We start from the raw sequence: 13,720 nt of genomic DNA on the forward strand, positions 1-13,720 counted from the left end.
AGTTTTATGTCCTCAAAGGGGTTTTCCAATAAAATACTATTGATAACCAGTCCTTATGATAAGACATTAATAGTTAATTGGCTCATGTCCGCCACTCAGGACCCCAGTCGATCACCTGATTGGGCACCAGCTGTCAGTGCCACAATACTGCTCTGACCCTAGTGTAGTGGCTGGCACTTATGACTGCAGGCACAGCTTCCATTGATTATAATTAAACCTGTCTGCAGTTACAAAAGCCGGCCATCACACTGCAGTTGAAGCAGTACTTCCGTTCAGATCCCTTTGTATGTTGGCACTGACAGTGGGCGCCTGATCAGCTGATTGGTCAGGGTACCGAGTGGCGGACCCCAGCTAATTAAAGGGGTTGTCCCGCGAAAGCAAGTGGGTCTATACACTTCTGTATGGCCATATTAATGCACTTTGTAATGTACATTGTGCATTAATTATGAGCCATACAGAAGTTATAAGAAATTTTTCACTTACCTGTTCCGTTGCTGGCGTCCTCGCTTCCATGGAGCCGTCTAATTTTCAGCGTCTAATCGCTAGATTAGACGCGCTTGCGCAGTCCGGGTCTTCTTTTCTGAATGGGGCCGCTCGTGCCGGAGAGCGGCTCCTTGTAGCTCCGCCCCGTCACGTGTTGATTCCAGCCAATCAGGAGGCTGGAATCGGCAATGGACCGCACAGAAGCCCTGCGGTCCACCGAGAGAGAAGATCCCGGCGGCCATCTTCAGCAGGTAAGTAAGAAGTCACCGGAGCGCGGGGATTCAGGTAAGCACTGTCCGGTTTTCTTTTTTAACCCCTGCATCGCTGTTGTCTCGCGCCGAATGGGGGGGGGGGGGTTGAAAAAAAACAAAAACAGTTTCGTCGCGGGACAACCCCTTTAACTATTGATGCCCTTTGCTGAGGTCATAGGTCATCAATAGTATTTTTCAGAAAAACCCTTTAAATTCGTGAAGTAGAACTCAATTCCTCAACTGTATTTTTCCTTTAACTCCCTTCCCACTCCAGAGCATAAGTTTACGTCCTCTCAGCAGGGTACTTCCCGCAACAGGGCATAAACTTACGTCCTGGGGATAGCGCAAGATCATAGGAGATCTCGCAAGATCATAGGAGTCATAGCCGGCCTCCCGCAGCAACAGTGGCGGTGCAATGCCCTATTACAGCGATCATCAATGCTGTGCTGTAAGTTCCCTAGGAAGACACAAATTGTGCAAAAAAAAGATAATAAAAATGAACAAAAAAGAAAAACGTAAAAAAAACCTTTTTTTGTGTGCTTTTCCTCATATTAGCATAAAAAAGGTAAAAAATAAAATCAAATCCCACATATTTGGTATTGTCGCGTCCATAATGACACGTACAATAAGTTGCATGTGCTTTTGACTGTGCATGGAAAAAAGCGTTTTAAAAAAACGCTAAAAAACTGAGGCAAAATGCTATTTTTAGCATTTTACCTTCCTAAAAACGCAATAAAAGTGATCAAAAAAGCCATGTGTACCCCAAAATGGCACCAATAAAAACTACAGCTCATCTCGCAAAAAATAAGCCCTCAGATAGCTCCGTACATAAAAAAATAAAAATGTTACAGGACTTTGAATGCAGCGATTTAGAAAAAAAAGATCTCCAAAAAAAGGGTTTTTACTGCAGAAAAGTGGAAAAACCTAAAAAAAATTTCAGAATTTTGGTATCATTGTAATCGTACCGGCCCGCAGAAAAAATGGATTGTGTCATTTAGGGTTCGTTCAGACGAGCGTGTTTTGGTGCGTACTTAGGTGCGTACATACGTCCACACCTAGGTATGAGCGAAAGCACGCGTGAACACAGCTGCGTGCTTGTTGTCAATGGAGCCGCGGCTGCTGCCGGCGGCTCCATTGAAAACAATGCTCTGCCGGTCCCCTGCATTCTTTTCCAGGGAAGGGTTTTACATATAAGCCCTTCCCTGAAAAAGAAACATTTTAGTGCAAAGCCAAAAAAGAATTTAAAAAAACTTACCTGTCCGCCGCTACTGTGACCCCCGCGGGCATGAAGAACACATCTGCCGCATGCGGCAGATGTATCCTTCACCCCCGCTAGTTAAAAGAATTCCCTGCTGCTACATCTGCCACATCTGTGGCAGATGCAGCAAAAGGAATCCTTCAATTCTCAACCGCAGCTGTCACACATGACAGCTGCGGTAGAGAATCCTGCTGCCGCATCCCGTCTATGGCTTTTCAGGGAAGGGCTTCATAAGCCCTTCCCTGAAATGCCATTTAAAATAGTGCAAAAAAAAAAAATACTCACCTCCCTTCAGCTGCCGGGGCTCAGCCGCGACTTCTAGCTCTGTCCCCGGCTCTGTAGTTCTGAGCTATCAGCAGCCGGGGATTTAAAATCCCCGCCTGCTGGTAGCTCTGATTGTGGATGGCTGAATTGCTTCAGCCAATCACAATCAGAGCTACCAGCAGGAGGGGATTTTAAATCCCCGGCTGCTGATAGCTCTGCAGCGCTACAGAGCCGGGGACAGTGGCAGAAGTCCCCGATGAGCCCCGGCAGCTGTCAGTGGCTTTGCAGGGAAGGACTTCATAAGCCCTTCCCTGAAAAGCCTTTTAAAATAGTAAAAAAAAAATAGGTACTCACCTCCCTTCAGCTGCCGGGGCACAGCCAGGTCTTCTCCTGCTGTCCCCTGCACTGTGGTGCTGAACTGCTGATCTATCAGCAGGCGGGGAGTTAAAATCCCCGCCTGCTGAAAGAGCTGTATGTAATTGGCTGAGGTCAGCCAATCACAGGCAGCCCTCACCTGTCATTCATTCAGCTGTTGCAGCAGGCGGGGATTTTAAATCCCCGGCTGCTCATAGATCAGCACCACAGTGCAGGGGACAGCAGGAGAAGACGCGGCTGTGCCCCGGCAGCTGAAGGGAGGTGAGTATCTATTTTTTTTGTTTTTTAAATCACTTTTAATTGATCTCCAGGGAAGGGCTTATATGTAAAGCCGTTCCCTGAAAAACAATTCAGGTGTGCAACAGACCATTGTCTTCAGTGGAGCCACCGGCAGCAGCAGCGGCTCCATTTAAGAGAATGCCTGCATTTTAATTTTTTTTTTCACCAAAATTTTTCCTTTTCAGTTAAGAGCCTATATGTAAAGCTCTTCGCTGAAAAACAATTTGGTGGTGCCAGCAGACCGTTGTCTTCCATGGAGCCGCCAGCAGCAGCAGCGGCTCCATTGAAGAGAATGCCTGCATTTTTTTATTTTTTTTACACTAAAATCTTTCTTTTTCAGGGAAGGGCTTATATGTAAAGTCCTTCCCTGAAAAGGAATGCAGGGAGCCAGCAGGTCATTGTTTTCAATGGATCCGCCGGCAGCAGCCGCGGCTCCATTGAAAACAATGCGTGCATTCCCTATGGTGCACAGACATGTGCACACTCCATAGGGAATGCATTGTTGTAAATACAAGCGTGTTTTTGTGCGTGTGTATGTACGCACCAAAACACGCTCGTCTGAACGGGCCCTTAGGCTGCATGATTAACGCTGTAAAAAAAAAATCTATGGCAGAATTGATGCGTTTTCTCTCCCTGTTATCAAAAAATAATAAAAGTTTTACAATATAGTCTGTGTACCCAAAAATAGCACCGATAAAAACTACAGTTCGCCATGGGAAAAAAAAGCCCCTATACGGCCGCGTCGACAAAAAATTAAAAAAGTTATGACTTTTGAAAAATGGAGATGAAAATCCGCCAAAAATCGTTGCGTCCTTAAGCCCAAAATAGGCGACGTCCTTAAAGGGGTTAAAGTCTTTAATGTCCAGGAAATAACGGCCTAATACAGGCGCATTCTCTAGTTTTTTTTTTCCCCATAAGAATCTCGATAAGACTTCAATAATTATTATGTAGACAAAAAACAGTGTGGTACTGTGTTAGCCAGAAAATCATAGTATAAAATACTCCTGCATAAAAAAAAGACAAAAAGTATTATAGAGGTAATACCCTTATTGGCTAACCAAAATAATCAGGAATTATTCTTATCGTTAATTCCTTTTCCATGAGTCCATCCTGACAGCACACATGGAGGTTTCCCTCTTTCTTGACCTCGTTGGGACAGGAAAAGGAGAGTTCTTAAGGCCGCCTCCCACCACTATTCTCCAGTGGCTTCAAATTACTACAGGGGTTATGCAGCCAAATCTTTTATTGTTACTGAAAAAACACAAATGTACTATTACGTTACATGCACAGTACACACAAAATTCAATAGGTTGGAAAAGTATGTGTTTTCATGATGGACTCATGGAAAAGGAATTAACGGCAAGCATAATTCACAATTTCCCATTACGTCCATCCTGACAGCACACATAGAGGCAATACTAAATTATTACAGACATATTAGGGGGGGACTACAGCCTGGAGGACCTTCCGCCCAAAGGCCAGCTCCTTCTGAGAGTGAAGATCCAACTGATAGTGTTTGGTAAAGGTGTGGATACTAGACCAAGTAGCAGCCCTACATATTCGTTCTGTTGAGGCCTCCCCAAGTTTGGCCAAAGAAGAAGTGAGAGCCCTTGTGGAGTGGGCTCTTATTCCTTCTGGAACCGATACGTTTTTAGATTTATATGTTTCCTGAATAGCTAATTTTAACCATCTAGCGATGGTATCTTTAGATGCTGTCTTTCCTTTATTTTTACCCTGGAATTGAAGGGAAAAAGTATCTGACTTGCTGAATGTTTGTGAGACTTGTAAATATGTTAGTACTGCTCGTCTAATGTCTAAATGATGCATGTGCTGTTCTTCATCATTCCTAAAATTCTGACAGAACAAAGGTAAAACTATTTCTTGTTCCATATGGAACTGATATACTACTTTCGAAAAGAAGGAAGGATCAAGTTTAAGAATTATTCTATCATCCAAAATTTTTAGATATGGTTCCCTACAGGACAAGATGGCTACTTGAATTGATATATTTCTGAGCAGTATAGAGTTTATAGGTTCGAACACATGTTCGCATTGACTACCCAAGACCATATTGAGGTCCCAGGCAGGGATTGATCTCCTAACAAACAGCTTAAGCCTATATGCTCCCTTTCAGGGTTCTGGGGCTGAGACCCATATCAAGATCCTCCTGTAGAAACTCTAGGATCTTTGTTAAATTAGGATTACCCATATCTGGACTATCTGGACTGTACCATTGGGAAAACTTTCTCCAAACTCTCGAGTATATCCTCGAGGTAGGTTCCTTACAGCTTTTTAAGAGATTTTCTATTACCTCAGCAGGAAGTTCTCGATCTCTCAACCTGCACCGCTCAGGAGCCAAGCAGTCAGTGTTAACCAATTAATCTGTCGAAAGAGGACTGGACCTTGGGACAGAAGGTCCTACCTGAGGGGTAGCGCAATAGGATTATCTATTGCCAAGGAGTTTAACAGGGGATACCAGGGTCTTTTTGGCCAAGCTAGGGCTACCAGAATGACTTTGGTCTGACACCTCTGGATTTTCTGAAGGACTCAAGCTACTAGTGGGCGAGGGGGAAAGGCATATGCCAGATCCAGATTCCAATTTTGGGACAGAGCGTCCAATGCTAGGGGATTGTCCTTGATATTCAAGGAAAATAATTTGCGAGATTTTGTATTCGTCCTTCCCGCAAATTGATCCACTTGAGGAGAGCCCCATCGAGCTGTCAAAGAGTGAAACACGTCCATGTTTAGGGACCAATCTCCTGGACTCAGCTTTTCCCAACTTAGATAGTGTGCGACCGTATTTTGGGGGCCTTTTAGACGTACTGCTGACAGCGATCTTACGTTGCCTTCAGTCCAGAAGAATTTTTCTTTGACAAGTACTGAAGATGGGTGTCTGGTCCCGCCCTGGTGGTGAATAAAGGATACCGCTGTCAGGATTTTTAGGTGCTTTCCGCACATTTTGTCTATAGCCTGGTTTAATGCCTCCCATACCACCCTAAGTTCCCTATAATTGGGAACTCATGTAAACTGATCAAGAACCCTGCAAGTTCTTATCTGCCAATTTTGCCCCCCAACCTGACCTACTAGTGTCAGTATTTATCACAATGGATGGAAATAAAGACCACTGTATCCCTTTTTTAAGGTTGTACGGTGATAACCACCAATCTAATGATCTTTTAACTGCTGCTGACACCCTAAACTTTGTATCCAGAGATAGCTGTCTCCTATACCAGACCGACAACATCTCCTGCTGTAAGGGTCTGGAATGGAATTGGGACCAAGGGACTATGGGCAAACAGGCTGTCATCTGCCCAAGGACCCTCATGGTCTCTCTAACAGAGACCCAGTCTTTCCTCTGAAATTTGCTAACAGAAAGAATTAAATCTTTTTTTTTATTGGAAGGCAAAAAAGAACAACATTTGCGAGAGTCCAAAAGAACTCCAGAAAAACTTTAGTATCTGTATCTAGGCTAGAGTTTTCAAAATTTATCAGCTATCCCAGCTCGGTTTAGCGTCTCCCTCAAGTGTCGTTCCATTGTATGAGAATTATCGGAAATGATTAATAGATCATCTAAGTAAGGAATCACATTAATTCCTTGGTTTCTAAGGAACCTGATTGGTTTAATCATAATCTTTGAGAAGACTCTTGGAGCGTTTGAGCTACCAAACGGTAGACATATGAACTGAAAAGGATTTTAGAACCCATCTTGACTATGAATCTAAGGTATTTTTGATATGACCTATGAATAGGAACGTGAAAGTAGGCATCTTTTAAATCTACCGAACACATGACATTTGATTTTTTGATTAAAGGAATTGTAGAATTAACAGTCTCCATCTTAAATCGACAATTAACTATATGCTTATTAAGGGGATTTTAAATTAAGAATAGTCCTAAACGAACCATTTGGTTTCGGCACCAAAGACATAGGCGAATAAAACCCAAAACTACGTTCCGACGAGGGAACAGGGATAACTGCTCCCATTTGTAAAACATTTTTAACCCCCTCTTCAAATCTTGCTTGAAGAATATGGGTCTGGTCTGGGGTAACAAAAAAATACTTCCTGGGGGTGGGAGAGAAAAAAAAAATTTATACCCCGAAAAAATAATCTCCAGAATTCAGGGATTTCCAGAAACATGGGACTATCTCCCTGCAAACTGGGATAACCTACCCCCTACCGGACCCACGGATTTACTTACGTTCGGATCTATGGGGATAGAGGGGGGATGGGGCTTACCCTTGCCTCCTTTTGGGTAAGACCACTTGCCTGTCTTCCCTTTGCCTCTCTGGTATTTGTACCGAAATGGCTTTCTGAAGAAACTGAGCTGCTTTTAGAGGGGTAATCCACGGGAAAACCTTTTTTCTTGTCTCCTGCTTTTTCCAGGATGTTCCTCAATACTGGGCTAAAAAGATATTCCGCCTAGGATGGGATTGAGCAAAGTTTTTTTTTGGATGTGGTATCTCCTGGCCAGGCTCTGAGCCATAATGCATGCCTAGCGGCATTTCCTAAACCCACATTCTTGGCAGCAAAGCGGACAGACTACGCCAAAGCATCAGCTAAAAACCCTGTAGCTTTTTAAAATAAAGGAATACACTCTGCCAATTCCTCCCTAGAGTTTTTTTGCATTAAATGCGACTCTAATTTACACTCAAAGATGATCGCACAAAAGTCGCTCAAACGACAATTTGAGTGACAGTTTTGAGTGATCATCTTTGCACAGCCTATAGTAGCTAATTAGCTACTAAAGAGCTTTGCAGTAGAAGCGGGACACCCCCGCCATCGCTCAGCGAACAATACAGCTGTTTTAGTTTCAAAAATCTTTATTCAGGAAGCAAACAAGATAAGTACAGCTTTACTGTTTATCTCATTTTGGTTTTCCCTCGCAGGGGATATTATGGAATATTCAACAGTCATCTTAAACAAATATATATAACTCTTTTGTGCACTTATTCTCATATCAATATCTGTTTCTTTTTCTTCAATCTTAATTAAATTGTCTAACGTATATAGTATAAGTATTAATAAATTTTGTCAATTAAAACAATAAACTTCAACAAGGTTGAACTTTGGTCGTCACTCATTCATGTTCAAATTAAAGTCGTTTTTTTTTTCATATTAAAGGGGTGGTCTCGCGAAAGCAAGTGGGTCTATACACTTCTGTATGGCCATATTAATGCACTTTGTAATATACATCGTGCATTAAATATGAGCCATACAGAAGTTATTCACTTACCTGCTCCGTTGCTAGCGTCCCCGTCGCCATGGTTCCGTCTAATTTCGGTGTCTTCTTGCCTTTTTAGACGCGCTTGCGCAGATCCATCTTCTCCCTTCTTCTCCCTTCGGCTCCGCTCGGCAGCATCGGCATTTTGGCTCCGCCCCCTTGTACGCATCATCGTGTAGCTCCGCCCCATGACGTGTGCCGGTTCCAGCCTCCTGATTGGCTGGAATCGGCACATGACGGGGGCGGAGCTACGCGATGACGCGAAAAGGGGGCGGAGCCAAAACTCCGATGCTTCCAAGACCAGCCGAAGGGAGAAGATCCATCTGCGCAAGCGCGTCTAAAAAAGCAAGAAGACACCGAAGTTAGACGGAACCATGGCAACGGGGACGCTAGCAACGGAGCAGGTAAGTGAATAACTTCTGTATGGCTCATATTTAATGCACGATGTATATTACAAAGTGCATTAATATGGCCATACAGAAGTGTATAGACCCACTTGCTTTCGCGAGACCACCCCTTTAAGGTTGGTGTTTTTAGGTCGACTGGAGGACGTGTCGGAATCCTGGTATATCTACCAGGCTTATCCAAGGTTCCCAGACCTCCCCGAATTTTTCTAAAGTGTCAGCCCGTATTGCATGTAATCTCTCATACATTGCAATTCGAGAGACTCTCTCCATCACATCCTGAAAGGACAGAGTGCTTTGCTTCCATCTGGATGCAATATGGATTCTAGCTGCCATACATATCACCTGGATCAGCTTGTGAGCTCGGTATCTGACACCTGATTGTCGGTCGCCAAGGAGGAACACTGTTGGAGACTTATGCAGGGGTCCTATAAATAATCTCTGTAGAAGCCTTTGAACTTGTGCCCAAAGCCTCTTCACTACCGGGCAAGTCCACCAAACATGGACGTGGGTGCCTGCCTCCGCACAGCCTCTGAAACAAAGGGGTGAGACTGATTGGTATATTTGGTGTAGTCTGTTAGGCACCAGGTGAGTTCGATGGAGGATCTTTATGGATGTCTCCGTCAAGGTCACCTGCTGGCTCCCCTTTGCAATTGTCTCGCAGCATTGCTTCCATCTCTCTGGTGACATGTTTATATTTAGATCCTTTTCCCATTTTTCCATATATGGTAGTCTCCCCTCTCCCCCTGGTGTGTTCAGAATGTTGTAGATCAGGGATAGGGAGCCCTTTCTCATGGGGTCTCTCAGGCATAGTCTCTCGAACGTGGTTAAATCCGGGAAGATTTGTGGAAGTTTGAGCGAGCCCAGAAAATGGTAGACTTAATTAATTCTGAAGTTCTCAGACGTGGGAGGATTGAATTTAGTTTTAAATTGGCTTACAGTTAGTAGCCTTGAGTTTTCTATCAGGTGGTGTATGTTTGTGACTTCATTTATTTTCCACTACTGGAAATGCACTAGGTCTTTACTAGGGGGGAAATTTTCATTTTTAATTATTGGTAGAAGTCTGGATGGGCTTGTTGACAGTTTGTCCTTATGTCTGGTCTCCCTCCAGATGCGCATTGAGTGATATGAAAGGGGGCTCATTTCTAAAAGGTTTACCTTTATAGTGCCTTTAGACCAAATCAGTTCCATGGGGGTGAATGGGTTTAATTTGAATTCTTCCATGTTGACCCAGAGAGGTGCTTTTGCGCCTCCGAGGGTCTCAATCCATTGCGCTAATCTCGCTGCTGTGTAATACTTCTTTAAGTTAGGGACAGAGAGGCCTCCCTGGCTCCTATGGTAATACATTGTTTTATTTTTTATTCTCTGCCGTTTGTTGGCCCATATGAACTTAAAAATGCGTTTCTGGAAGTTGTTCAGTACCTCATTCGGGATGGGAATGGGAAGGGTTCGGAACAGGTATAATAGTCGTGGCAAGGTGTTCATCTTTACCGCATGTATCCTACCTATCCACGAGAGCATTGGATCATCCCATTTTTCTAGTTCCGCGGTTAGTTTCTTTATTAGGGGAGAATAATTGCACTTATATAGGGTGGATAGTGAGGGGGTCAAATTAATTCCTAAGTATGGAATGTCAATACAGCTGTTTTGCATAAGCGGGACATGAGCTGAAAGAATCTTATCAGCGCTGCCAACTGCAATAACAGCTCGCACCACTGATAAGAGTTTATCGCTCAATTCTAGAAAACTAGAATTGAGCGAGGAACAAATCTGTACGAAAGCTGCACGATGGCCATGCATTTAGATGCAACGATTATAACTCAAAAGATGGCTTTGAGCGAATTTTGAGCGGTAAACGTTGTGTCTAAATGGGACTAAATATACATTGAGCGTGCAACTGATGTGGCCGCTATGTTGGCATCTAGCTTGCTGTGGTTTTCCACACTCTTTCTTTAGGAGACAGTCAACTTTTATAGCCATTGGCTCCTTTAGTTGCAAAGCATCTTCAAAGGGAAGCAAGTTTTGTTTTTTATCAATTTTGTGACCTGAACGTCCACCTTTGGTACTTCATTCCATAATTTGGTGTCTTCTGAAGCGAACAAGAGTCCGTTTTTAAATTCTCTAGATGTTGACAATTGTTTCTCAGCTTTCTCCCATTCTTCTACTATAAACTGACTTAGGGTTTAATTTACTGACCTCAGCCCGCCGAACATTTCGTCCTGTATGGACCTCGGCTGTTGAATGTCCGCTACCTCCATTGTATTGCGGAGAGCCATTATCAATTCCTCTAGGTCCTGATTTGAGAAGTAATATGTCTTATATCATCCTCAACAATAATGGGTGCTGTTAATTCAGACAATTCACCTTCTGAATAATCCATGTCTAAAGTTTCGGATGAAGAGGAATTGGACCTGTGTCCGTGCCCTTTTTGCTGGCCTAGAAGGCCCAGGCTGGGGCTGAGAGATAGGTTAGGCTCTTATTGCCTGTACCTCCTCTCTTACCATCTGGAGGAAACTGTCCACCAGGGACTGATGCTCCTCCTTTACGATTTTGGATGTACATTCTATGCAGATGAGCTTTTTTTCCACTGTTGTCCAGTTTTTTAGCACATAACGCACATTTTTTAATCATTTTTTTACATTGCAACTTTTGTTTGGATGTATCCTCCTGCAAGGGATGCAGGAGAGGCTATTACACACAATACAGCAATACAGTCATTGTTTTTTGTCCAAGTGGACTACTCACAATAGACGCATTTCTCTTGTCACCTTTCAGGCTGTCCATGTTTCTCTGATATAGGATCTGCGTGTGGAAGTGTCACAGAGCTTACTGCCCATCAGAGGGAGCTCTGAGGGGTAAATTGCCTTCTTAAACTTTGAATTTGGCACCATGCGCGTGCCTCTGGATGCGGGCGAGCATCTTACGTCATCGTGTCATCAGTCCGCGCACTCCACCGCGCTCGTCCTGGACTCCAGCCCCTCTGCAGGTTTGCAGAGCATTTGCAGAGGGGCGACGATCAAAGATAGTCTCTACTCCTCCTGACCAGGAATCCGGACTGAGCGGATGATCCATGAGCTCAGCCCGGGCCCTCTACCACAAGGATGCTGCAGCATATGTGGGGGGCGGCGACCCGAAGACCGCCCAAGATGTACAAGGCCAGATCCCTGTGAGACCCTGTTCTTCTAGGACTCTCATCCTCCGGCAGACATGGAAGCACCCTCCTGTGTCCCACTGGGACAGTAGGAACACTGGAGAATAGCAGTGGGAGGCGGATTTAAGAACTCTCCTCTTCCTATCCTAACGAGGTCAAGAGGGCAAACTCCATTTGTGATGTCAGGATGGACATAATGGGAAATTATATGCCAGCTTTGGAGGCTATTTAGACCTCCTCATCAGGCTCATCAGATTATAACTGAGGAAACTTATTTATACACAATTGATCAGAGACAGTTTGATTATTTTACAATTAAAAAAGGCAGGATAACAAATAGGTGGTAGAACACATCATTTACATAATAAACAACTAAAGCCCCATTTACACGCAATGATTATCACTCAAACGATAGCATATGAACGATAATCGTTGTGTGTAAATGTTGCCATCTTTCACTCTTCGGCTTAACAATGATTTTAAGGTGAGCTTAAAATCCATTGCTCAGCTGGAGAAAGATAACACAGACCGCATGCTGTGTTCTGCACAGGAGCGCTCAACATATTGTATTTAGCTGACAGCCCGTGCAAGAACAAAGGAGCCAATTGCAGAGCTCAGATGACCTGCTGTGTTCTACAAGTAGCTCCTGAGGCTCATTTACACGCAAATTAAGCTAATAAGTGCTAAAAGGACATTAGTGTTCATTAAGACTTTATGCAAAATGATCGCTAGAACTGTCAATCTATCAATCATTTGAAAGACTGTCTTTGCGGGTAAATGAGCCTTAAGGTTTGAGTGTAAGGTGAAAAGAGGAGAGGTAATGATTGAGGACATCATCCATTAGGCTACTGGATGCAAAGTGTCCATACAAGAAGACATAAAAATGGAACATGCTGCAATTTTTCCGTAATTGATTCCTGTTTGTGTGCAGAAAGAAGCATTTTTCCATAACATGTTACAAACAGTATTTGCTGCGGATTCGCAGTGCGGATGCTGACCGTGAATTCTGCAATGCAAATCCGTTCGTGAACAGCTAGCCTAAAGCTTATAGATGTCCTTCTATGAGGTAAATGAAGCATTTAGTCCTTTTTTTAGTTACAACTGTCTATATTATCGGCTATATTGCCTACCTATCCATTTTAAGTGTTGCAGAAATTGCAGCAAAAGTGCTTACCTTTACGAGTCGTCCCCTTTTTATGCCAATCACAATATGCACTGTAAAACAGATCAATTGTAAGAATTCTAATTTAGAGCAATGTTTATTGAAAATGAAAGAGCCAATTTACTTTAAGAATTAAAGGGAACCCGTCACCCCCCAACAATATTAACTAAATTATGATTCCGTTAGGCTAATGTCACATGGGTGAGTGCGATATCAAGCTGTGAAACTCTGTCTGATATCATACTCGGCAACGTGCAATGTTCCCGCAGATGTGAGGAGTTTATGTCAAAACCACCTCACATCACTTCAGGGAAATAGCGATCATCCACCGCGGCTTTTAGGGAAACCTTGCATCGCACTCGCGTGCAACTCGGACGCCGTGCAATGTTTTGTCAGCCCCATTGAAAACAACAGGCAATGTGTTCTGATGGAACACCCAAATATGGCGTGATTTTAAAATGGGTTTTCCAGCTCCTAAAAATTGATGACTTATCACAGTGCCTTACTATAAACTGTACAATTTATAATTTATTGCTTTTATGAGTATTTACTACTAGTCTTGAAAAAGCAAAAATGACATGTTTTTGCATGTAAGGAGTTTCCAATATGGAGATTAAGGCCTCATGTCCACGGGCTTTAAATCCGCAGCGTTTTTCCTGCACGTGGATCCGCGCGCCCATAAGGATGCATTAGACATCCGCAGGTAGTTAAATACCTACGGATGTCATTTTTCCTGTCAGGCGCGGATCCGCGTGCGGAAAAAAAAATGGACATGCTCCATTTTTGTGCGGGTCTCCCGCGGGGATGGCTCCCGCAGGCTTTTATTGAAGCCTATGAAAGCCATCCAGATCTGCGGGAGACCCGTACCAA

The 13,720-nt window shown here is 43.6% G+C and overlaps 1 protein-coding gene across 1 annotated transcript in view; it reads right to left on the bottom strand.

Annotated features, from left to right (window-relative positions):
- PHF11 (PHD finger protein 11) overlaps positions 1-13,720 on the bottom strand; it is a 61,424-nt gene that overhangs the window by 12,085 nt on the left and 35,619 nt on the right. Inside the window, exon 4 of the mRNA XM_066588986.1 lies at positions 12,863-12,903. Coding sequence (XP_066445083.1) covers positions 12,863-12,903 — 41 coding nt within the window. The remainder of the gene's footprint in view (positions 1-12,862; positions 12,904-13,720) is intronic.

The sequence above is a fragment of the Eleutherodactylus coqui genome, chromosome 1 (genome assembly GCF_035609145.1).
Source record: "Eleutherodactylus coqui strain aEleCoq1 chromosome 1, aEleCoq1.hap1, whole genome shotgun sequence".
Lineage (NCBI taxonomy): Eukaryota > Metazoa > Chordata > Amphibia > Anura > Eleutherodactylidae > Eleutherodactylus > Eleutherodactylus coqui.